Source organism: Panthera tigris, chromosome D3 (genome assembly GCF_018350195.1).
Source record: "Panthera tigris isolate Pti1 chromosome D3, P.tigris_Pti1_mat1.1, whole genome shotgun sequence".
Lineage (NCBI taxonomy): Eukaryota > Metazoa > Chordata > Mammalia > Carnivora > Felidae > Panthera > Panthera tigris.
In genome coordinates this window covers 133,923-160,484 of record NC_056671.1, presented here as the reverse complement: position 1 = coordinate 160,484, position 26,562 = coordinate 133,923, and the positions used below count along the sequence as shown (strand labels likewise).

The 26,562-nt window shown below is 43.4% G+C and overlaps 1 protein-coding gene across 10 annotated transcripts; it reads left to right on the top strand.

Annotated features, from left to right (window-relative positions):
* The first annotated feature begins 437 nt into the window (after positions 1 to 437).
* ZNF10 (zinc finger protein 10) lies at positions 438 to 22,373 on the top strand. 10 transcript variants are annotated; one of them, XM_042961636.1, is made up of 7 exons: positions 527 to 615; positions 1,480 to 1,536; positions 10,373 to 10,474; positions 11,276 to 11,351; positions 13,095 to 13,221; positions 13,731 to 13,826; positions 17,911 to 20,895. In XM_042961636.1, exons 4-7 carry the CDS (start codon positions 11,319 to 11,321, stop codon positions 19,374 to 19,376), a joined length of 1,722 nt encoding a protein of 573 aa, XP_042817570.1. In that variant the 5' UTR covers positions 527 to 615; positions 1,480 to 1,536; positions 10,373 to 10,474; positions 11,276 to 11,318; the 3' UTR covers positions 19,377 to 20,895. The 10 variants fall into 10 exon arrangements, 9 of the variants coding, with proteins under 9 accessions (XP_015397841.1, XP_042817569.1, XP_042817570.1 ...); XM_042961639.1 differs by lacking the exon at positions 10,373 to 10,474; XM_007092882.3 differs by lacking the exon at positions 1,480 to 1,536 and having other exon boundaries at positions 539 to 615.
* Positions 22,374 to 26,562: the final 4,189 nt, after the last annotated feature.

The following is a 26,562-nucleotide window of genomic DNA, read 5'->3' as shown; positions in this document are numbered from 1 at the left end:
GGAGTCGGACCCGCCCGGCCGCCGCGGGAATGGAGCGGAGAGCGCGCGCCGGGCGGACGGCGGCGTCTGGAGAGCAGCGAGCGGGGCTCCGGCGCCCGACCGCCCCAAGAAGTCCGGGGGCCGAGACTACATTTCCCAAGAGCCCCCGCGCCGCGCCGCGCCGCGCCGCGCCGCTCCTCCCTGCCCCGTGGAGGGATTCTGGACTTCTGGTCAAGGCTGCCGCGCGTGCGTGCGTGCACGGGGGCGTGTGTGTGACGCCCGGGGCTGCGGAGTGTGCGTGAAGGGACGGGAGAGCCAGGGCGAGGCGGGCCGGGGGCGTGGGCGTGAGCGCGAGCCCGCGGCGGGCAGCGAGGAGCCCCGCGCGAAGAGCCGGCCGCCGCCCGGGCGGCCCCTGTGCACCTCGCCGCGGTCGCGTCGCCTGCTCGCGGAGGCCTGGCTCGTCATTGATTCGCCGTCGCTGCTGCCATTGTGACGGGATCGCCTCGCCCACCGCGCCTCCCGGTGCTCGCTGCAGGTACACGCGCAGGCGGCGGCGCGTGTGTGTTTGCTTCGCAGTCGGGCCCGTCGTGTTGTTGCTCGTTAACCTCAGCGCTCTGGGTGGACGGTGATTTCGTTGTAAGTTTTCTTCCCAACTGATTTTTACCCCTTGCGTGGATGACTGTTTTCCCCGTTGCGGGTGATTCTTGAATTCACGTCGTAGCATCAATAGCGCACATTGCTGCTTTGCAAGAATGATGACAATACCCCCTAGCGTTTGGTGTTTGTGTTGTGTGGTGCTGGTGGTAGGTTTGAACCACATACTCTCAGTGGTTCAGAATGCGATGTCTTTTGGTCCTGCTTCTCTTTTTCCAGCTAGGGCTGCAGGTTTAAATTTTGCATTTGGCTTTTTCTAGCATTTGCTGAAAATGACCATGCTGTTTTTGTTAGAGGAGGAAATTTCTTAGCAGTAAGAGCCTCACGTTCCTGGGAGAAATCCAACGTGGTTGTTCTGTTTTTAAAACATGCACACTATTGGATTCTATTTGTGGATATTATCAGAGTTATAGGCTACTTGCTTCTTGGAGAAGTAGGTCTGCTTTAATATCCAGCCTGTAGAAAGGGCTGGATAAGTTTCTGTTTCTTGATCTAGTCTAGAAATACTAAGTTAAAAACACGTTTTTACCTGTTACTGCCAATATTGGCCTGATGCGGGGTTCGGACTCACAAACTGGGAGATCATGACCTGAGCCAAAACCGGGAGTGGGAGTCGGAGGCTTAACTGACTGAGCCACCCAGGCGTCCCTATTTTATTTTTAAGTAGGCTTCACACCCAGTGTGAGGCTTGAACTCAGACGCAGAGGTTAAGAGTTGCACACTCTACCAACAGAGTCAGCCAGTCGCCCCTAACTCGTGTAGTTTTTTTTAATCAAGTAGATTAACTGGAGGTGCCTGTGTGTTTAACCTAGTTTTAATTATTATTTTATTTTCCCTTGACACTAGAGTTGTTAAGCCAATCAAAATGATGCATATCATCTAACATCTAGTATGATGTCAAAGGTAAGGTTAACATCAACATTACTTAGATCCCACCCAAAGTCTATGGAGAAGGTGGAGCATTTCAATTCTGGTAATAGCAGAATATACCTTGCTTTTAAAGTACCAGGGAAGACGAGATGGCATCCAGAATGCTAGCTACAAATGTGTCAGGTTGGCGATGTTGACTGTAGTTAACTGTCTAGACAGTTAAATAGCACAACTCGTCCTCACCCCTTTTAAACTAACTCAGCCCTGCACTAACTTTTTTCTGTGACCTAATTTACTTCTCTTCTGTTGCATTAAGATTGTCTTGCAAAGCCTCCTGGAGGGTGAATTTCACACGTTCATGCCTATTCTTGAAAATTGTCCCCTTGTGCTGTCATTCCTTCTCTCAGTACACATTTCTTGAGCTCTGAGCATGTGCCAGTCATAGGGCAGGGATTTGACATACAGATGAAGAAGGAAGTCTGTTCAGTATTTTATATTAACATTGTCTCAAAATTCTACTTAGGACAATATACAAGGTATATTTTTGGAAAAGAGATTACAAAATTATTCTTATTATTATTGCCCCCCCCCCCCGAAGAGATTCAGTTAACATCAATGAGTTTTTAGTAAAGTGACTGAAAAGGAAATAGGTAAGTGAATAGATTCTTTACTGTCTTCAGTAACAAGCTAACACATGTGTTTGTAAAAGAGTCTACTCACAATAGAAATAAAGTATCTAATATTACTTTTAACTAGAAATATACCTCAGCTATGTGAAAAACTTTAACACCTTACTAGTAGATAGAAAATAAGAATAAAGGATGAATAGAAATGAGAACAGTTCTGTTTTTTATTAAATTCATTTGTCTAGGAAATAAAACTGGGATTTTTTTTCCCAAGAATCCCTATGCACTTTGTTCTTTATACCTTCATCTTTTTTTTTCAATTTTTAATTAAAAAAAATTAAAAAAAAAATTTTTTTTTAACATTTTATTTATTTTTGAGACAGGGAGACACAGAGCATGAACGGGGGAGGGTCAGAGAGAGAGGGGGACACAGACTGAAACAGGCTCCAGGCTCTGAGCTGTCAGCACAGAGCCCGACGCGGGGCTCGAACTCACGGACCGTGAGATCATGACCTGAGCCGAAGTCGGACGCTTAACCGACTGAGCCACCCAGGCGCCCCTAAAAATTTTTTTAAATATAATTTATTGTCAAGTTAGCTAACATACACAGTGTGCTCTTGGTTTCAGGGGTAGATACCCGTGATTAATCGCTTACATACAACACCCAGTGCTCATCCCAACAAGTGCCCTCCTCAATGCCCATCACCCACTTTCCCCCTCCCCTGCCACCTGCATCAACCCTCAGTTTGTTCTCTGTATGTAAGAGTCTCTTATGGGTTTGCCTCCCTCTCTGTTTGAAAGTATTTTTTCCCCGGGGCGCCTGGGTGGCTCAGTCGGTTAAGCGTCCGACTTTGGCTCAGGTCATGGTCTTGCGTTCGGTGGGTTTGAGCTCTGTGTTGGGCTCTGTGCTGACAGCTCAGAGCCTGGGGCGTGCCTCGGATTCTGTGTCTCCCCTCTCTGTCTCTCCCCACTCCCTCTCTCAAAAATAAATAAACATTAAAAAAGTTAAAAAAAAAAAATATTTTTTCCCCTTCCCATCTCCCAGTTATGGGGGAATGTTACGGAAGTAGCTCATTTCTTTTCTTTAAAAAAAAAAAAAATTTTTTTTTTTTAGTGTTTATTTATTTTTGAGAGACAGAAAGAGCTTGAGTTAGGAGGTGGGGGAGCAGAGAGAGAGGGAGACACAGAATCTAAAGCAGACTTCAGGCTCTGGGCTGTCAGCCCAGAGCACAACATGGGGCCTGAACCCACAAATTGTGAGATCATGACCTGAGCCAAAGTCGGACGCTTAACCGACTGAGCCACCCAGGTGCTCCTTTTTTTTTTAAGCTCGTTCCTTTTCATAATTTGATGAGAAAATGTTTCTGTTAAAAAGAGATACTCCTAGAAATGGTGGGTTACCTTGGTTTTCATGACATAATTTAAACACTGAAGGCTTAGTAACATAGTTTAAAAAACTTACAGGTTTTAAGAATTTGTATTTTAAGGAAAAAGAAGTTTAATATCGTCATATGTCTGTTTTTCTTACAATACACTTTGGTCTTCAGTCACCGTATAGGATGTCTCACATCAGACTGAAGTTTCCTATCACATCAGCATATTTTGTATCTTCTGGGAAGGAAGCAAGGTCAGGACTGGGTGTGGCATAGGCTGTATCTGGCACAGAACCAACACCAAGAGCATTGTTTTTGCCTCTTTCCCCACAATATCTGTTGTCTCATTCTTACGTTTCTCACATTTCATTATGAAAACTTTTGAACATACAGCTGAATTAGAAGCAGTTTACAGTGAGTACTTGTAACCCCCCCCCCGACTCTACCATTAACGTTTTATTATTCTTATTTTAACATACATCTGTTTCTTCGTCAGTCCCCATCTTTTTTTTTAATGCATCTCAGTGTAAGTTGCCGACATCAGTATTCTTCCCCTAAATACTTAAGAATGCATGCACGTTATTAACTAGAATTCAGTATTTGTATAGCTTTTTCTTTTGATGTAAAATTTACAAATTGATGTAAAATGCACAAAATGAAAGTATACGTTTGCTGAGTTTTCACAGACGTATGGTCCTTGCCATCTTTTCTGGTCCCAGAGCTCTAACCATGGCTTCTGGGTTCTTTTGCTAATCATTCCTTGCCCTTTGCACGTGCTAAGTCCTGATGTACTTACTCAGAATCTAAAGAGATTCTGTTTGCTTTTGTTCAGAAGCATATACTCCATATGCCCGATTGAAATGCTGTGCCTGTCAACGTCTTGCCTGTCTCTGGGCACTGGCCCTCAGGTACTGGGGCTTAAAATGGAGACTGGAGGGCAGACACCTTGGGAAACAGACGTGTTATCTTTGTGGGTGCTTGTTAAGAATTTGACAAATGCCAGCGGAACAAATACGAAGTTCAAGGCACTATGCCAGTCTGTTTCTGAGATTTAGAAAGAGATTATCCCAATTCTGAAGTGGTTCCTTGCCTCCAAAGGGATGTGGACAAGTGAGTAGTGGTAGCTTAAGGCAGAGTGAAGTGCTGGAGTGTTCCATGATTACTGTTCAGGGAAGTTATTCTTTCTCAGACAACAGGAAGGCTTGTCAGAAAAGGGGGAATTTAAATGACGCTTGGAGAACGTGGGATGAGTGCAGCAGGAACTCAAGTCGCAATGTAGTCAGGGCCCGGAATGTAGATGGTTGTGAATCCCGTATACTCAGTTGCTTGATCAGAGATGTGCTGCAGAGCCTCTTGTGCCTGGATAGTAGCTTTCGTAGCCTCTGGTTCGTACTTGGAGCTTCTTGCAGCTGATCTCTGCCCCGGTGGTTGGCAGAAAAATCACTCCCCAAAGAACCAGAACCTTATGGTGGATGTGTTACCTTGTGTGGCAGAAGGGAATTTGCAGATGTGATTCAACTAAGGACCTTAAGGTGGGGAGAGTACCCTGGATTGTTCAGGGGGGCCCAGTATAATCACAGAGGTCCATTGGAATAAGGGGCAGATGGTGGGTGTCGGGGAGACGTGACCACAGAAGAAAGGCACAGAGAGAGATGGTGTCGCCAGCTTCCTGGCTGTCAGTCCTGATGCCTCCATCAGAATTTCTGACTCTGCCCCTTGCCCTCCTCTCTGCTCTGGCTCCAGCCTGCTGCTTTGTCACTCCCTTGCTCTCCAGTCCCCAGCACCTCTTCCAGCTGTGCCTTTTATCTTCTTTCTTCACCTCCAAGCTGTTCATTCCTTTTGTGGAATGTGTCTGCTGCCTCCAGCAGTATGTTGAGACCGCTCCCCCAAATCCTTGCTGAACCCTTATCTAACCAATTTAGCACATTAGAATCCAGTCCTTAGCTTATCTGAACTCTTGTTTTAAGTCTGCCCTCCTTGAAATTCTTCTGGCCTTTGATATGCCTCTCTTCTGGATCTTCTCATTCATTAGTGGGTCTTTCTTTCTCTCCTGTTTGCTTCCTAAATGTTGATTTTTCCCCATAGTCTATCCTGGTTTTACACCTTATCGTACTTCTCATGTTATCTTTGGTTGACTTTATGTATTGCCACGGTGTCATCTGATAATACCATGAGCTAGCTTTATCAAATCTTACTGTTTCTTACTGGGCTTTATAGGAGTTATGTCATAGGGTTGTTGATAGGAATGTCTCATCTCTCTCAGACTCCTGTCCATTTGCCTACTTCATCTTTATCTCATAGCAGAAGAACACAGTCACTCTCAAATCTGTGACAAAAGGCCACCCCTCACTCCCCCGAGTCTTGAGAATAGAGCTGATTAGTTTGGATAGATACAGATAGAACAGAAATGTGCAAGGCAGATGATACAGCTGGATAACCCTCACATCTAAATGTATCTTCCTAAATGTCGTTTCTCTGGCCCATTTCTGTGTTTAAAACCAATGCCATGAGGATGTGAGGGTGATCTGGCTGTGACATCTGTCAGCCCATCGATCGCCAGTGTTGATTCGGCCGATCTGGTTTTCTAGGCGGGTGTCCCCTTCCTCCCCCACTCCATGTGCGTCCCTCCCGAAGCTGTGCGCTTGGTCAAAGAGGACGACCTTCCCCAATACAGGAGGACTTTCAGTCAAGGGTATGTGAGTAGCTGCGCTCGCTGCTAGACCCTCCAGAGGAGCTCTCAGGGACCATTTGTAGGAGAAGGTGGGGGAGTCAAGCTTCCAGAACTCCAGACACGTCCAGATGAGGCGCTGCACACGGCAGTTTGCCTTTCTTTAAACAGACACACAAATACACACGGTCCCCTCCCTCCTGTAGTGCCTCCTCCTGATACGTTGTTGTTCTGTCAGTCACCCAGGAAACTGGGAGTCTCCTCTAACCCCTAACCTGTCTTCACATCTGTACCCATTTGATTTCCAGGATATACCAGTCTTTCCAAAATCTGCCTGCTTTGCGTTTCTACCCTCAACAGCCCTAATTTGTGTTCTCATCCTCATCCTCTGTATTATGATATTAGCCTCCTTCCTGTTTCCTTTGCTGCTGTTACATCTTCCTCCAGTCCGTCACAGAACTATCCCAAATGCAGACGAGGCATTTTTAAGGTGCAAATCTAGTATCATTTCTGGGCTTAAAACACATAGGAGTCTGAAAATGGCATTTTTGTCCTTTTGTGACCTAGGTCTGGCCATATGTGTTTCTGGGCTCCTTTCTGGCTCCTCCCTGCCCTTCCCAGTATGCATTGTCTCAGACTCTGCCTTTGTTCACACAATTCCCCACCCTCCTTTGTCTGCCTGTCTGTCTGACTCAGCCTTGAACCCACCCGGTGGTCCGTGACCCCTTGGCCATGCTGTTATCAGAGCAGTAATCATAGTGAACTCTGGGTGTCCGTTTCAGTTTCTTCTGCTAGACTCAGCTGCTTGATGTCAGGAAGAAATACTTAATTCGTGTTTTTATCCCCTGGGCCTTGTACAGAGCCAGGCATGGAGTAAGTGTTCACTAATGATATATTAAAACGACAGAAGAAGATCCAAATCTGTAACACCAAGATAGTCATCAACTTACCAGCAGTCCCGCTGAACACAAATAAAACTCATCCCAGTATCCCTTTTGGGGATCAGTTTTGGCCAGTTGCATAGAAAGATACTTTGTGTATCTGGTGACTGATTAAAGAAGCTGGTTATCCCTAAGAAGTGGTAGGATTTAATTAATTAATTAGCTCGAACAGGTTTGAATTAAGTAGATTAAATAATGGCTCAAATCAGTGGTTCTCAACCTTGGTTGCACATTAGAATCACCAAGGAAATTATTTAAAATAAACAAAACCCTGGCCCCTTTGCAGGCAATTAAGTCAGAATCTCTCAGAGAAGGACGGCATGGGATGCTGGTGTCGTAATTTATAAATATACTTGGCAATCCCAGTATTCAGTTAGGGTCGAAAACCACTGGTTTAGATAAAGGTTAGAGTGAGTTATCAGAAGTGGAGGTTAAGGGAAATTAGGATGAAATGAGATTAACTATAAACTTTTTAAATTTTATATAATCATAAAATGGGAGAGTCACTGGAATGGATCTTAGATATATCTATGTAGAGGCTGTACTGTAGTTGCTTTTTTTTTTTTTTAATTAAGATCTGATTGAAAATTTATTGGTGGCCAGAAATTTCCTGTTTCCTTGGGCAATCTGATCTATTTCCAGGTGTCATATGATTAACAGTGTCTTATTATATTGACTCGTAACTGACTTTTTTGTGACTCTGCACATTATTCCTAATTCTGCCCTCTGGAGCAACTCAAATATCCCTGTTCCACAGGACCTCTAAATATGTGAAAACCATTCTCTTGCTTCCATAAAGTGATTTCTTACGTAGTTTAACATCCCTGGTTATTTCAGCCTTTATTCATCTGACATGAAAAGTAAGCTCCATGAGAGGTTAAGAAGCCACTTAGTAAGTTTTGGAGCACAGTTTGAAATATGCACTTGGGGTTGAGGAACAAGGTTGGGATAGAAGACAGAGTGATCTGTTCCTTCTAGCTGAAACACTTAGGTCTGTTGTGTGCCATGCAGTGGGAGAGACAGGAAAAAACAAGTAGATGTTCTGTGTCCTGATAGTGCCCAGGGCGTCACTGAAAATGGACACCAAGAAAGGCTGAGGACGCAACAAAGGGAAACCTACATTAAAGTTCATCATGATTTTTGAAATCATTAGAGGAGACTAAGAACCAAGAGATACAGAGGAAAGCGAGGTGGTGAAGGAGGCAAAGTAAATAAAGAGCTTCAAGAACATTCCAGAGGCCAGCAGTGTCCTCTGTAACAGATGTTGTTGGTGAGAACCGTTTTAATGGTAGGGCAGAAACCACGTTGCTTTTATTCACATAAATTTGCCTAGAACTGCGAGGAAATCCTTAAGATCTCCAGAAGACAAAGGGGGAAAACAATAGGAATGAAAAGTTCAAAAGAACTGTAAATACAAACATACGGAAAATAGTCAAGCCCAGTATTCAAAAGGTGGAAGTTAAAAATACAGTCTAAATTTAAAACAACTTAAACACGCAATGTTTATAGACTTCTGTGTCTGGCCATGATGGAGTGACGGGGGTGGGGGTGGGGGGTGGGAGTGGGGTAGATTTACGGTCTTGCCCGTACAACAGCAACAACAATAAAGACACAGACAAAATACACGAAACAGTCGGTCTATCTGGATATCAGATGACAAAGGACACTCATCCCTGGGAGATGGAAAAGCAACGAGGTAAGCCTTCTGATTGCCCAGTTTATTGCCTTTGAGAGGGTTTCCAGTTTCCAGTAGAGGAAGGAGGAACTGAGGTGGAGTCCAGCAGGCTTCCTGAGCCAAGGATGGAGCTAAGAATCTGGGGAGAGCAAAGCAGCTGTAGTTCATAGGACAGACCAGCAGAGAGGAGAGGTCTGCAGAGGGCCTCCCACGAGGACCCAAGAGCACAGAGCAGCACACGTGTGAGGAAACTCCCCAAGGACAGGCAAGGAATCCTCTAAAGGGTTGGAGGGAATAGTCCTGATATTTGCATGGGGGATACTGTTCCTACGGGCTAGGCTGGAAAACTCCTGTAATTCCTGGAGCATTAGGAATGGAGCTATTTATGTAAAGCACTGAAAGGAAAAATAACTCTACTTAGAATTCTGTATTCAGCAAAAATACATTTCAACAACAAAGACAAGACCACCAACAGAATGGGAGAAAATATTTGGAAATTATACATCTGATAAGGGTTTAACATACACAGAATACGTAAACATATTTGTGTATGTATACATGCTCATATGTAGAATGTACAAAGAACTACAACTCAATAACAAAAACACAAACTTAACTAATTAATAATGGGCAAAGGACTTGAAAAGACACTTGTCCGATGGCCACTAAGTACGTGAAAATAATGTGTATCAAAACTACGATGAAATATCACTTCAAACCAACTAGGATTGCTGTAATAATCTAAAAAATGGAATAACAAGTTTTGGCAAGCATGTGGGGAAACCGGAACCTTGGATGTTGCTGGTGTGACTGAAAGGACGCTACTACTGTGGAAAAGTTTTGTGGGTCCTCAGGGAGCTCAGCACACAATTACCATATGACCCAACAATTCTGCTCCTAGGTACAGACCCGAAGGGATTGAAAGCAGGGACTCAAGCAGGTACTTGTACACCAGTGTTCACAGCAGCACCATTCACAAGACCCGCTAGATGGAAACAACCCAAGGGTCCATCAACAGACGATGGGGTAAACAACACGGTCTGTCCATACACTGGAATATTACCTGGCCATTATAAGGAGTGAAGGTCTGATTCATGCCACAGCATGGATGAACCTTGAAGACATTATGCTGAGTCAAGTAAGCTAGACACAAAAGGACAGATACTGTATGATTCTATTTATATGATTATCTAGAATTGGTAAACTCAGAGAGACAGTAGGTTATCAGAGTAGGTTATCAGAGTCTGAGGAATAGGGAGTTTGCTTAATGTTTCAGAGTTTCCATTGGGTGATTAGAAAGTTTAGAATTCTTAGTGAGGGTTGTACAATATTGTGAATGTAATTAATGCCACTGAATTGTACACTTAGCAATAATTAGCAAATTTTGTTAATTTTTTTACTAGAATTTTAAAGATGAGTAATGTAATTACCAAAAACCATTGTGATTGTGTACTTTGAGTGGATGAATTGTATGGTATGTGAATTATGTCTCAGTAAAGCTGTTTTGAAAAAAAAAAAAGCAAAATGAAGACATTCTCAGATTTAAAAAGCTGAAAGAATTTATTACCAGCAGACCCACATTGCAGGAAATGTTAAAAGATGTCCTTCAGGGAGAAAGGAAATGAAACCAAATGGAAATCTGGATCTACTGGAAAGAATGAAAAGCACTGGCAATGGTAACTACGTAGGTAAATATATAATATTTTTTCCTTCTTGTTTAAGTGACTTTAAAAGATAATTGACCGTGTATTAGATTTCTAGTGCCGTGTAACAGATTATCTCAGACTTGGTAGCTTCAAACAGCACCCGTGTACTAGCTCACAGCTCTGTAGGTAGAAGTCTGACACACTCTGGCTGGGTTTTCTGCTCCGGTATCCCAACAGCTGCTGTCAAGGTGTTGGCTGGCCTGGGTTCTCATTTGGAGGCTCTGATTGTCGGCAGAACGCGGTTACTTGTGACTGTACGCTGTCCTAGGACTGGCTGTCAGCTGGGTGCTGCTCGTAGCTCCCCGAGGCCGCCCACACTCCTTGCTGTGTGGCAGCCTCCACCTGCAGGCCAGTAGTGGCACATCCCAGTGTTCTTGTGCTTCCAATCTCTGACTTCCCTCCTGTGATCAGCTGGAGAAAACACTTGTTATTCTTATCTGTAAAGTAAGGATATTAGATCGAGGCGGGTTTTGTTTTTTGGTTTGTTTTTCTCAAAAAAGAGAGTTTGTAGCAGTAGAACCATATAAATTGCAAATGAAATTTTGTGTGGAACTCTAGAGACTAAGGGGAAAAACTGCAATCGACGTAGCTCTTTTCTTCCTGCTCCGGGGAATTTCAGCACTGTAGATGTGTTTTTGGACTATCTCTGATGTTCCTCTTTGTGTGGTGGGTGTTTGCATTATACTCAGCCAAGTATGAGGGAGTCTAGGTTGATGGTTTATGAAGCCTCCCCATGATAGCAAACCTTCCTCATGTTTCTTTTTTCTACCTTCTCCTCCTCAGGATCTTCATTACTGAAAAAAGCATCATCAAGAACAAGGAGGGCATGGAGACCAAGTTGTTAACGGCCCGGTCCCAGGTAAGTTGGGCTGCCTTCTTTGTTTTCCAACTGAGAACCCCTTTCTGCTTGAGTTTTGGAGTCCTTTGACTAGGAACTTGAGAAATTATATCTCGGACACTCTTCTCTGGGAGACTGGCACTATTCTGTTTGCTTGTTTGTAGATGTAGTTTTATTTCCTTCCATGTAAAGGAAATAGAGGTTTAGCAGTGATGTGGGCAGGAGCCAACTGGGTGATATTGAGGATTCTGACAAAATGCTTTCATCCACACTGGGGATGAAGGCCACAGCATGCTTCCTCCCCACAAAATGATGTGGGAACTGGGAGTGTTCGTGCCTGGTGGGTCTCTCTGGCCCCTGGTTGTCCTAGATGTGGAGCTGGCTACGTGATGCCTCCCTGGGGAGCTCCTGTCGGAAGGAGCTCAGGCACAAGTTATGTACTTATCCAGGGGTGACCACAGCCAGGGCATGAGGAGCTTGGGGGATGGAACCTCTGGGAGCATCCAGGGTGGGAGACGGGGCCCCTGGTGCCTCATTCAGCTTCCTCCCCTGGAGCGTCCTACGCATACTACCTCTGTGTATGTGGAAAATCCCACCGAGGAGTGCTGTGGGTTTTGCTTTCACTGTGCTACGTATTTTGAAGGAGTTAGGAAAACTAGTAGTATTTACCCAGATGTTTACCGTTTTTGTTCTTCATCCTTCATTCCTGAGATTTAAAGTTTCTCTCTGTTAATATTTCCCTTTTGCTTAAAGAACTACTTTTAGCGTGTCTTTTAGAGCAGGTTTCCTGGGGACAAATTCTTTTACTTCACTTGAGAGTATATTTTGCATCATTCCTGAAAGATACTTTCACTGGATATTCTGGCTTGACAGTTCTTGCAGCTTTTAAAAAGCTATTATTCCATGGTCTTCTGACCTTCATGGTTCTTGAGGAGGTATCCTCATTCAAGTAGGTGTTGTTTCTCTGTGTAGTCAGCATTTCTTTTTAATGTAGCTAATAAAGGCCTTGCTTCTGTGTCTATTGTTTCTTTGTCCAATCTTCATTTAAAAAAAATGTCTACCATGGAGGCGCCTGGGTGGCTCAGTCGGTTGAGCATCCGACTTCAGCTCAGGTCATGATCTTGCAGTTCGTGAGTTCGAGCCCCACGTTGGGCTCTGTGCTAACAGCATAGAGCCTGGAGCCTGCTTCGACTTCTGTGTCTCCCTCTCTGTCTGCTCCTCCCCGGCTCATGCTCTGTCTCTCTCTCTCTCCTTCAAAAATAAAATAAAAATAAATAAATAATTTAAAAAAATGCCTATCTACCAATGTTTAGGAAAAATGTTTTGGATAATTATTTTAGATCAGAAAACATGGTGAGTTTGGTCTCTGAAGCATGAAGTTATACTTGAACTGAAGACTGCTGTGTCCTCTTTTTTCTGCCTTGAATTGGGTTCTTTGTTTCACATAATATAAATGTAGATTAACTTTTGGTGTCTGATGCTCCTTGCTGTAGGTGTCATAACAGTTGATTTAAATACAAGTTCTGACAATTTCTAAACCTAGAGCATAACATGGAACTGGATTTTAGACAGTAGGTATCTAATAGCCATTCCTGTTAGGACTTGATCAGAATCCGAAATAAATACTACTCACTTCTGGAATGAATTCTGGCCCATTCTCTTTCCCTACCCCAGTGCTGTCTGCCTATTCTCTTTCTGTCTGTACTCAGGAAGGAAGGGCGGAAATATATATCTGGCTTGATACAGATTTGTTCCATGTTGTAGGCACTGGTGACCTTCAAGGATGTACTTGTGAACTTCACCAGGGAGGAGTGGAAGCTGCTGGATACTGCTCAGCAGATCATGTACAAAGATGTGATGCTGGAGAACTATAAGAACCTGGTTTCCTTGGGTAAGACTAAGTTGTATTCTCGGAGATATCCCCCTGTGAGGATTTTGGTTCTTCATTGATCAAAAGGTATGGAGATCGTCAAGCACATATATCAGAGTATGAGCTCGGGGCCAGGGATGTGATTTCCTTGGGGCAGAGAAGAGGGCTTTTGTACTCACTTCTACTTTTGTGTTTGTGTGTGGGATATATATATACATATATATGTACATATACATATACATATACGTATACATATATATGTATACGTATATATGTATACATATATACATATATGTATGTGTATATATATATGTATGTATATATATGTATACATATATATGTATATGTGTATGTATATATATATGTATATATATATATATATATGTATCTGTAGCCTCCCCTTGTCTACTTTTGAGAGTCCCCCCGGGACTAAGAAGGGGTTGGGGTTGGGGCTGAATCTGGGATGCTCTTTGTGTCCAGGACAGAGCTTCCCAGCCCTTGCCCAATTCCTTACCTTTCACCATGCACAGGGCATGAGCTTCCCAAACCAGATGTGATCCTCCAGTTGGAGAAAGGGGAAGAGCCGTGGCTGGTGGAGAGAGGGACGCACCGGGAGACCCACCCAGGTGAGGACCAGTCGAGGTGTTGCAGGTCATGGCCCGGAGGAGCATGAGGGGCTGGACTCCCTGGGCATAGCGGTCACTGGTTCTCATTTCTGAGGCGAAGACTGAGTTTATTTACCTTCTGTTTCCCCATGACCAGTCTTTCTACAGTCTTGCCACACGTCATTTGCATTCCGAGACAAACGTGTACTCTTCAGGAAAATTATCTTCCTGTTCATGTGCTTGGTTTCAGCCCTGTTGGTCTTGCTTTCCTGGTTCTTAGGCTAATTCTAGTGTCGCCATGCTCTCATTTGTCACACAGTCTTCTTTTTCATCCTCACCTGTCTTTTCCCTTTCCTGTGGCCCCTTCCCATGGCCTCGTGCTGTGGGGCTTGGTCACTGGCCACTCTTCTGAGTTTGCTGAGGGGCTTGCCAGTTCTGCTGGCTGAACTCCTTTTCTCCAGAACTGCTGCTCCCAAAACACATCTTTCTTACTGTACTCCAGCTCTTTATTTTGTATTTTCTCAATTCTTACTTTTAATTCTTTTAATTAATTTTTTACTTTAAAGATTTTTTTAATGTTTATCCATTTTTGAGAGAGAGACAGAGAGAGCGCACGCGCACGTGAGCGGGGAGGGTCAGAGAGAGAGGGAGACACAGAATCCGAAGCAGGCTCCAGCCTCTGAGCTGTCAGCACAAAGCCTGACGCGGGGCTCGAACCCACAGACTGAGATCGTGACCTGAGCTGAAGTTGGACGCCTAACCGCCTGAGCCACCTGGCTACCCCTAAGTGTACTTTTAAATACCATAAACTGTTTTTTGGTTTTCTTACATTTGGTCTTGTAGGTGACGGTCTCAAATTTCTGCCTCAAAAGCAAGTCCTTTAATACAGTGTTAGAACTTGATCATGCAGTTGCTTTGGGGCTGTGGGAAGAAAGATTGTCCTCTGTTTTCTTTTCATTTCTCTATTATTTCCTTTATTTTTTTCATCCACGTCTTCATTCATTTACAAGCTTTCCCAGGTGTCTCTTGACTGCTATCTAAAACTAACTGACTAGATCAGCAGTTTAGATTTTTATTGAGAATCTGCTGTCAAAAGAAATACTGAAACTCCATGTGCTTAAACACATGGAATCTACCAGGCTATGTGAGCTTCATAATCAAAGTGGAAAGAAAGTATAATGAGTGGTGGCTTTAAAAATACAAATGATGAGATGATGAATGGATGCTACATATTTTAAATATAACTCACTAGAGTATTGTGTTACGTAATATATGACAAGTTTTAGGATTTTAATGAAGGGAAGAATCACATGTATGTGTTCAAACATGCCACTCACAGCTGTTCCCCATTGGTACCCAGCCCCCAGTCTGCATCACACATGTTCATTTTAGAATTTTCCAGTTGGCATTTGTGGTTTGAAAAACTTCTCCGTGGGATTTTGATGCCCTGGAAGGAGGGGAGGGGAGAATAAGGTGGTGTGTTCCTTATCAGAAATCATGGCTGCACACATGCATGTGTGCACGTGTGCGCGCGCGCACACACACACACACACACACACACACACACACACACAAGGGGCTATTTACTCAGCCTTAAAAAGGAAGGAAATTCTGCGAACTACATATGGATCAGCTTTGAGGATGTTATGTTAAGTGAAGCCAGACACAAAAAGATAAATAATATGATTAGTTTACATGAGGTTACTTAAAGTAGTCGAAATCATAAAGACAGAAAGTGTGATGGTGCCTGCCAGGTGCTGGTGGGATGGGAGAAGGGGATTCCTGTTTAAGAGGCACTGAGTTTTGATTCCACAGAGGAGATGACATAAGGGGATGTCTGTACAACCATGCAAATGTATGTCATACCTGAGCTGTACCCTTAAAAATGGTTAAGATGGTAAATTTTATGTCATGTGTATTTTACCACGAGAAAAGAAAAGTCAGGGTGAGGGAGAAGCTAGTAACTAACAAAGTGGTGACTGAAAACGGAGACTGGTGGGGGTTCCACAAAGAAGGCGGTTAGGGGCCTGGCACAGGGATTATCAGCAGGCCTGTTAGTTCCTGGCGCTGCGAAGATAAAGTTCCACAAACTGGTAGTTTACACAAGTGTGCTTTCTCAGAGCTCAAGGTCAGAAGTCTGAAATCAAGGTGTCAGCAGGGCCACACGCCCTCTGGCGCCTGGAGGACAGGATCCTTCCTTGCCTCGTGAGGCTCTGGTAGTCTCAGGTGTTCCTTGGCTTGTAGACACATCATTCCAATCAGCCTCTGCCTTCGTGTCTGTCTTCTCTGTATGTCTGTCTCTGTATCTCCTCTCCTTTTTTTTTTTTAAGTGTATTTATTTTGAGAGAGAGGGAGAGCGAGACTCTGTGCAGGCTCTGTGCTATCAGCACAGATCCCAACTGAGCCACCTGGGCCCCCTCTTCTCTCCTTATAAGAACACCAGCCTCTGGATTAGGGGCACACCCTGCTCCAGTACTACTTCATTTTAACTGCATGTGCAGTGATCCTGTTTCCAAGTCAAGTTGCCATCTGAGATACGGGCACATATCTTATTTGGGGCACACAGTTCAACCCATACACCAGATAAGAGTAGAATATTACCCCACTTGTGTAGGGAGAGATGGTACTTTGTAAACAGTGTTTTTGGGTGGGGGGAGCCTCGCTGGCTCAGTCGGTAGAGCATGTGACTGTTGACCTAGAGGTTGTGAGTCTGAGCCCCATGTTAGGCATAGAGATTACTTAAGGGACGCCTGGGTGGTTTAGTCAGTTGAGCGTCCAACTTGATTTCGGCTCAGGTCATGATCCCAGGGTCGTGGGATCAAGCCCTGTGTTGGGCTCTGAGTCAAACGTGAAGCCTGCTTAATGTTCTCTCTCTCCACCATTTCTTTAATGGTGTTTCTTTTCTAGGTTAAGAACCAACATTTTACCTAAAAGGCATTGAGAAACAGGCTTTTAACTAGAGTAAATAATGTGCAGTAATACAAGTACAAACAAAAGGGCAGAAAAACCCAGGAGAATATGAGTTAGGGGCCAGGTTGTGAGTTAGTGTTCTCTGGTGTGAGTCCTATCAGTTGTTAAGTCTTGATGTCTCCAAACAAAGGAATCAGGATGTAAGACCAGAATAATGTTGTTGTTGTTGTTTTGTTAGTGTTTTTTTATTTTTGACGGAGGGAGGGAGAGAGAGACAGAGCATGAGCGGGGGAGGGGCAGAGAGAGAGGGAGACACAGAGTCTGAAGCAGGCTCCAGGCTCTGAGCTGTCAGCACAGAGCCCGACTCGGGGCTCGAACTCACGAGCTGTGAGATCATGACCTGAGCCGAAGTCGCACGCTCAACTGACTGAGCCACCCAGGCGCCCCCTTTTTTTTTTTTTAAGACCAGAATAGTGTAAATAATGATTACTATGGTATTGCTTTGACCACACGTGTGTCAGAGTCTGTGATGGACTCATACCGTACAGTACTTAATGACAATCTTACGCCACAGTTAACTGTCGCTCCTTGGATTACAGATAAGCAAAGTGATGTTTGAAAAGTTTAACAACTTGTCTGAATTCAGCGCTAGTAGTGTTACGGCTTAGAATCAGAGCCTGTGGCTGGCTAACGTGTGTACAGTTGCTTTTCCAGCCTGTTGCTTGGCCTTTCTGAGGTTCTTGGTGCCAGACGTCTGGACATTATTGTGTTGCACTCTGCTGGTGTCAGGAACAGGCACTCCCTGGCACAAGGCTGCACTCGTGGTTTAGGAATGTGAAATTGCAGTGTGAAGAAGGCATGTCAGGGGAAGGGCCTGGCAACAAGTAGACATGTTAGGTTCTTACATCATTAATAGTTTAGATCATGGGAGTGCCATAAGGGATTTCCCTTATTGCCACCCAGCACTGAATATCCTGATCCCGTGTGTCCTGCCCCGTCCTGTGGCTTCCCCTTGGCCTCACTGCTTCTCTTCTGTGCTGCACAGCCCAGCACCCTTCCTGTTTGCTGCTCTCCTCTTTGCTTTCTTACTAGGAAGGCAGCTGTATAAGCAGCTCGTGCAGCCTCCATACCTCACATCCCACTGTTTGGACCTTAATGGTTTTTTAGTTACACAAAGGTTCCTCATTTCTTTCAGATTTGGACACTGCGGTTGAAATTAAATCATCAGTGTCCAGTAAGAGCATTTCTAAAGAGAAACAATCCTATGGCATTAAAATGGAAGGAATCCCAAAGAACGATCTCTGGTATTTGTCATTAGAAGAAGTCTGGAAGTGTGAAGACCAGGTGGACAAGTATCAGGAAAATCAGGAGAGACATTTGAGGCAAGTGGCATTCACCCAAAAGAAAGCACTTACTCAGGAGAGAGTCTGTGAAAACGGTAAATATGGGGGAAATTGTCTGCTTCCTGCTCAACTAGTGCTGAGGGAGTATTTCCACAAACATGACTCACATACTAAAAGTTTAAAACATAATTTAGTTTTTAGTGGTCATCAGGAAAGCTATGCAAGTAATAGTAGCGAATGTGGTCAAACCTTCTGTCAAAACATTCATCTTATTCAGTTTGCAAGAACTCAACCAGGAGATAAGTCTTACAAATGCCCCGATACTGTCAACTCTCTTACCGGTGGTACAGCCCTCGGTGTATCGAAGGGCATACATAGGGAGAAACCATATGAATGTAAGGAGTGTGGAAAATTCTTTAGCTGGCGTTCTAATCTTACCAGGCACCGGCTTATTCATACTGGAGAAAAACCCTATGAATGTAAAGAGTGTGGGAAGTCTTTCAGCCGGAGTTCTCACCTCATTGGACATCAGAAGACTCACACTGGTGAGGAACCCTATGAATGTAAAGAGTGTGGAAAGTCCTTCAGCTGGTTCTCTCACCTTGTGACCCACCAGAGAACTCACACAGGAGACAAACTGTACACGTGCGGCCAGTGTGGGAAGTCATTTGTTCACAGCTCCAGGCTCATTAGGCACCAGAGAACTCATACTGGAGAGAAGCCTTACGAGTGTCCTGAGTGTGGGAAGTCTTTCAGACAGAGCACACATCTCATTCTGCATCAGAGAACTCACGTCAGAGTGAGGCCCTACGAATGTAACGAGTGTGGGAAGTCGTATAGCCAGAGGTCTCACCTTGTGGTGCACCATAGGACTCACACGGGACTGAAGCCCTTTGAGTGTAAAGACTGTGGAAAATGCTTCAGTAGAAGCTCTCACCTTTTCTCCCATCAGAGGACCCACACTGGAGAGAAACCGTATGAATGCCACGACTGTGGGAAGTCCTTCAGCCAGAGTTCTGCCCTCATCGTGCATCAGAGAATTCATACTGGAGAGAAGCCATATGAATGCTGCCAGTGTGGGAAAGCCTTCATTCGGAAGAACGACCTTATTAAGCATCAGAGGGTTCATGCTGGGGAAGAGACCTATAAATGTAATCAGTGTGGGATTATCTTCAGCCAGAACTCTCCGTTGATAGTACATCAAATAGCCCACACTGGAGAGCAGTTCTTAACTTGTAACCAATGTGGGACAGCGCTTGTTAATAGCCCTAACCTTATCCGATATCAGACAAATCATATTAGAGAGAATCCTTATTAATATTACGAATGTGGAAAGTTCTTTACAAAGAGCAATAACTTGGTTTTACATTAGAAACTCCTTCTGGAGGGAAGCAGTGTAGATGTAATCTGTGCAGAAATGCTTTCAATCTTGTCACTACCCTTTTGTGCGCTAGAGAAATGGTCCTAGAAGGAGAAATAACCTACAGATTTCATTGTAGTACAAAAACACATCAGCTTTTCTTTCCACAAGTTCCTATAAAAGCAGTTGTCCTTGGAGCATTCTTGACCGAGCCTTAAAATGCTAGAATCTGAGAAGGAACCATTAAGTAGGTGGGAGATTATCCAGCTTCATTGCCTTCTTCAAAAAGATGTCAGTCAGAATGATACTTCAGAAAGATAAGTCAATGAGAGTTCCTATTGCAAAGAATAAAAAATTGATAGTTATTGTAAAAAAGTGGAAAATAATATTCCAGTGAAATAACCTGCCATATTTTTACTTGATTGTCCTTCTGGGACAGTTAGTAGTGTCTACTCTTTTATGTGTCTGATATAAACCACATTTTGGTTAGCAGGGAAAATGCTTAAAATTAATGTAAAGCTGAAAAAGAACACATTTACTAGTAATGGTACTTATTTTAAGTATATTTGCATGTGAGCAAGAATTGAAAAACTCTCTGGATAATGAACAGAATCGATTTGTTAGGTGATGGGATTGAGTGAGTTTTATAGTTTATTCCATGTTACTCCAATAATTATTTGAAGGTATTTTTAAACATTAAAAAGGATATCCAGTTTCTCTATTCTATCATCAAGGATGCTTAAGGACCACCTGCTAGCAAGTTTCCCATTCTACGTTGTTTGGGTCATGGAATTGTGCTCTTTGAGACCGTGTGCTGAAGGCTCCTGGGAATTTAAACACAGGGTTTCTTTGGACTTTGAGACCTAGAAGATTAGGTGTTTGAGCACATGAGGGAGGGTCCCCTTTGAGTGGGAGCAGGTACCTGGGCCATTCTTAGAGCAGCTATGCTCATGAAATAAACAGCACTGCTCAAAGCCACCCTCCTTCCAAGGTAGTCTTTTATCTTTATAAAGGAAACTTAGTGGCTAAATGCACAAGCTTGAGCTACACTACCCAAGTTGAAATTCCACCTCTGTCCTTAACTTGCTGGGTGAACTTGGGCATGCTGCCTAACATCGGTGCCTCTTCTGTAAATTAGGGACATTGCTTACCTTGTAGGACTGTGGTGAGTATTAACTGAGTAAACATATAAACAGCTTAGAATAGTGCCTGACGTATATTAAGTGCTTTATTGTTGTTAGCTGTGGTAACTGGTGTCACTGTTGTTGCCCCACCTCTGGTGTGCGTCATTGAATTTAAACCTGCTTGCCAGTGAGCAAGAGCTCCTGGAGCTCTCACTTCCTTCCCAGCCACGTTTCCTTCTTACCTACATCAGCACTTCTCAGCCTGAGGAAATCACTACCCGTAGTGGGTGTATCGACTCACTTCTGAGGATCGGTAAACAACTTTTAATATCGTATGCAAAATCATCTCGTTTGTACAGAAGTTTTCTCTTCTAGGGAGAGAAGCCTGATCTTCAGATTCTGTGGTAAGTTCATGACCCAAAAAAGATTCAGAAAGAGAACCTGTTTTAACTCTCTGTTTCATTCTATAAATGGATCTCTGTGAAGGACTAGCCATTATTTGCCATTTTCTAGCAAACAAAATATATTTTAGATGCTTAATGATTGATTGTTGAGTGATAAGTATTTTTGAGACCAGGAGGACAAAGATCTTGATGTCTCTCTCCCAGGAAAAATCTAGAAATGACTGTCAAGAGTCATGAGACTTCACAAGGAGCAGGAGACCATCTAACATGTAATCTTCGTTCCAGTTTTAGTATATGTGCTGCCGAAGTGAGCACCTAACGTGTAATCTTCATTGTACAGTTGAGATCAAGTGAGTTGGCACTGGTCTCACATTTTGAGTGAAGTCAGACCAAGAACTAGATCCTGGGTTCCTCAATTAGTGCTCCGTTTTTCAGTGCATATATATATATCATTCGCATGTATAATGTACTCCTATCAGAAATCATTTTCATGGTAAGCAGTGGTTCTTAATGGGAGTCGAAGAGTGGTCCCTTAACCGGGCCTCTTAGAGTTTCTGATAACCTATGGCTCAATTTTCCTCCACTGTATAATGGAGTTATTTCTAGTATCTACCTCAGAGGGTTGTTGTGTGGATTAAGTGAGATAATGTGTATAAAGTATTTAAAACAGTGCCTGGCCCACAAGTACTAAATGTGTTAGCTACTACTACTGTTATTGACACACCAAGGAATGTAGGAAGAGAGAAATGTCTACGGATGGTCTAAACTAACTAAACATTGCTTATGATAGTGCAAACTTTGCAATATAGAAATGTATAATAGCAAAATGGTTATAGCGTATCCGTGTCATGGAGTATTACACAGACCTTAAAATTAACGCAAACTGTTGACAGGAAAAATGTCGATGTTGTCATGTGTTTTGAAAAAAGCATGATGAATAGTTGTTAATATGGAGTAAACTGAAATGTATAAAAATAAATCAATTGTAAATAACTGAAATGAATCTTGCTTAAAACTCTTCAGGAAATTTGTCAAAAGATTAAGAGCAGTTAACTTTCTTTTTTTTCTTTATTCTTGTTTTGTTTTGTAGTTTTCTATTTTTTCCCAAAGTCTCTTCAACAAATATAAATTACTTTTATATTACAGTTTCTTCAGTAAAGGAATTTTTTCTCTTCCAAAGTTTTTGTCTACAGATAAGCTGCTAGAACCTTAACCGTGGAACTTGGCAGCAGAGAAACCAGTGGTTGGCTGGGGATGGGAGAGTGATTGGCAGCAGACGGGACCCCAAGGGAACCATTAGGGATGATCTGTATCTTGACTGGTGGTGGTTCCGTGACTGTACTTGTCTGTTAAACTCATCAGAGTATACATTTTAAGTGGGTCCAGTTTGTTGTGTGCAACTTTTATCTCAATACAATTGATTTTTTCAAAATACTCAGCAAACCAGGAATTTCTGGGAAATCAGAGAAAATCAGCTCCAAGTAACACATAGTAACAGCAGTAGTAGTTGCTGAGTTTTGTAGCTCATCTTCATTTATACACGGCTTGATACAAGGTAGCCAAGCTAAGCCCTTTAATACAACAGATTCCTTCTGTCTATAACCCTGGGAGTGACATACTACTGCCCCTATGGTTAAGGGAACTAGAGGTTGGCAATTTAGGTAATTTGTCCCCATTTACATAGCTAGTAAATGGTGAAGTTTCATATGAAAAATAACTGGTAAGTGTGTGGCGGATCTCAAACAAGACAATGTCTGGCACTTTGTAGAGGATCTTAACAAAATTAGCCAGTTCAATATAAAAAATACACAGTACCATTGTTATTTATCTCCTTCAGAGACAAATTCACTCAGACCTCACTCAATGTCCTCTGTCTCCCTCTGTGTTATCACTGTGTCATATCTTAAAATGATGCAGGGACTGAGTGGAAATTAGGATGTAAAGGGAAGAAAGGAAATTACCGTTAAATGCCACAAGTGGTGGCACGTAAGTTACATGCACCGTCTCGTTTAATCCTCACACGAATTCTGTTCATGTGTGCTACCTACTTCTGTTTTGAGTTCACAGTGACTTGCCCCAAGTTGCAGAGTAAGTGGAGGAAGACCCAGGGTTCAAGCGCAGATCACTTTGGCTCCAGCTCGTGGTGTTTCCACTACTGCCTGCTGACTCCACATCTGGTTAAGGATCCTGGCACTATCCTAAGGGTAAGGGGAAACCACAGGGATTTTAAGAGAGGTCCCAATATAATCAGTCACCGTTGTCACAGGCACATAATGATTTGGAAAGTATTGTCTTTTTTTTAAATTTTTACGTTTATTTTGAGAGAAAGAGGAAGAGAGAGAAACCAAAAGAGAGAATCCCAAGCTGATAGCACAGCTCAAACCCACGAACCGTGGGATCATGACCTGAGCCGAAATTAAGAGTGGGAGCTTAACCGACGGAGCCACCCAGGTGCCCCTAGAAAGTATTAACATTCATCCATGAATTAAGCGCACACTGATTAATCTGTGCGTTACCGTTCCTGAAAGGCAAGATGGTGAAAATGTTTGGTTTAGTTAACTTAGCCCTTAAATAACTGGGAAGCTGACCATGTACCCAGTGTCTCAGCAGCTGGTGAACGGGAATTAGAATTGGTTGAAAGAAATGGTCTGTAAACAGCTGTTGGTTGAGGTTCGCAAGTTACTCCGACAATGAGATCAATTTAGGAGACAGATGGCAAGGCAATAGAGGTGCCATAGATTTGTGGCGTCAGGTTGGAAAGGCCAGCTGCTTTTCACTGCACACACTAGAAATTCATCTTTCACTTATTTTTAGTGACAAAGTTCTATCACAGACCTGCGGGAAATGATTAGATGTAGGGTGTATTACCTTACAAATGAGCTCTACCCCGACTACCTTTTATGCACTGAATTTTGTGCTCCCAAAATTCGTGTGTTGAGGTCATCCCCCATTACCAGAACGTGACCTTACTTGAAGAAAGGGTCTTCACAGAGGTAATCGAGTTCAAAAAGTCATTCGTGCAGGCTCTAATCCAGTATCAATGGTATATAATAGGCAGAGGCCTGTAACAGATGCTTCCCTCACACCCCTCGGAAGGAACCAGCCCTACCAACAGCCTGAGTTTGGACCTCTAGCCTCCAGAACTGTGAGATACATTTCCGTTGCTGAAGCCCACACTCTGGTAGTTTGTTACAGCTGACCTAGGAAACTAAGACACTGCTTTACTTAAAATGGCAGCCACCCCTCTGGCACTGCTAGTCCCCTTTATCCTATTCTTTTCATTTTTCAGTAGTATTTCTTATCTGTCAATCATCTGTCTTCCCTTGCCAAAATGAATGCTTCCCAAAGGATCTGTCTTAATTACTGATATATCCTCTGGCCTAATACAGTGGCTAGCTCATTGTAGTCATTCAATAAATATTTGTTGAATGACTTGAAGAAATAAACATGCATCCACTGAATCTAGAAAGGGGAATGCCATAAACTTATGGCCAACCAGCACCTAAACGTACAGAACTTTTGTAGCAAAGAGGAACGGGAGAGGACAGTTACTGGATGGTGAAGCAACAGTGCTTGCCATGTAGAAATAACATCCTAATAGATACCACAATTTATTACGGAGGGTTTTACTTGGAACTTGGTCACTGAAGCGACCTTGGTCACTGAAGCCTAAGAGGTGCACGCAAGACCAAAGGAATAAAAATAACAGACCATTTTAAAGAACAACAGCAAAAGGTTTCGACCTACTACTGAACAAGTGGTATATACTTACTATAATGACGGGGTAACAACACGGGGTGCCCCGGCATAGTGTTGGCCAGGAGTCAGCCAACAATGGACATAGACCAAATCTGGCCTTCTGTCTACTTCTGTCATTTCAGTTTTACCAGAGCACAACCGTGCTCATTCACATACATGTTGGCCGTGGCTGCTCTTGTGCTACAAGGGCAAGGGTCAGTAGTTGTGACAGACTGTGGCACACAAAACCTAAAACATTTACTAACTGATTGTTACAGGATGAATTGTCTCCCCCTGCAAATTCCTATGCTGAAGTCCTAATCCCCAATAACTCAGAATGTGACTGGGGTCTTTAAAGTTTAAACATTTTAAATTAAAATAATGATACTAGGGTGGGTCCTCATCCAATGTGACTGGTGTCCTTATGAGAGGAGAGGAGGACACAGATACAGAGGGACAACCACGGGAGGACACGGGGAAATAACCCGCTACAAGCCAAGGAGAGAGGCAGTAGGAGAAACCAACTTGGTCAACACCTTGATCTCTGACTTTCAGCCTCCAGAACTGTGAGAAAATAAATTTGTTGTTGAAACCACTCTGTGGTACTTTATCAGGGCAGCACTAGCACACTTATTCACTGGACTTTGACAGAAAAAGTTTGCAGGCCCCCACTGCAGGGAAATACCAGTGGAACAAAGTTTTGGCTGGAGACAGTCATGGATACGTCATAGGCAAAATAACGGCCCCTGGAAGATGTCCACATCCTATCCTAGAATCTCTGAATGTGCTATGTTTATGGCAAAAGGGAATGAAGTTTGCTAATCCTGCGTTCCCCAAAGGTGCCCAGTGTAATCCATACATCCTTAAGAGTGAAAGGGGGAGGGGCGCCTGGGTGGCTCAGTCGGTTGAGCGTCGGACTCGGCTCAGGTCATGATCTCACAGCTCGTGAGTTCGAGCCCCACATGGGGCTCTGTGCTGACAGCTCAGAGCCTGGAGCCTGCTTCCGATTCTGCGTCTCCCTCTTTCTCTGCCCCTAACCCACTCACATTCTCAGTCTCTCTCAAAAAAAATTAAAAAAAAAAGTGAAAGAGGGAGACAGGAGGAGGCCAGAGGGAACAGGATTCAACTGTTGGCTGGTTTTGAATATGGAGGGAATGGGCCACGATCCAAGAAATGCAGGTGGCCTCTCAAATCTGGAAAAGACAAAGGAAAGGATCCTTTCCCAAGAGCCTCCAGAAATGGATGGATCCCTGCCAACACTTTTAGCCTCGTAAGACCCGTGCTAAACTTCTGACCTACAGAACTGTAAGATACATTTGTAGTTTAAGCCACCAAGTTTGTGGTAACTTACTGATCTCGTTTTGGGTCCTCTGTCCTCCTCTCTCTCTCTGCCCCTTCCCCGCTTGCACCCATGCGCACGCGCTCTCTTTCTCTCTCTCAAAAATAAAAAAGCATTAAGAAATGTATATAAAAAAGAAAATTAATAGAATATGAGAAACTAGTATAAAACAGATTGTTTAACAAACCAGTGGGCAAAGGATGGTAACTACATTTCAGTGTAAAACTTTTCAGTCTTTCTGTCTCCATCTAGTATTTAATGTATCTAGGATTTATTTCACTTTAGGATGTCCTTGGTAGAGCAGTAAAAAGTAATTTTATTAAAGCAACTCTTGAGTACATATCGTTTTAGTCTCTGTGCAACAAATATTCTGTGCTGCATACTGAAGTTCCACAGTTGTCTAGAAAAAGCACTTGTGTGATTATTTGATTTGACAGCTTAACTTGACTAAAAGGAGAGACAAGGCACACTTAGGGATGTGGCATTTTCTCAAAAATCAACCAAGTGAGCTTGTCACTTCAAGGAAAATAAATGACAGT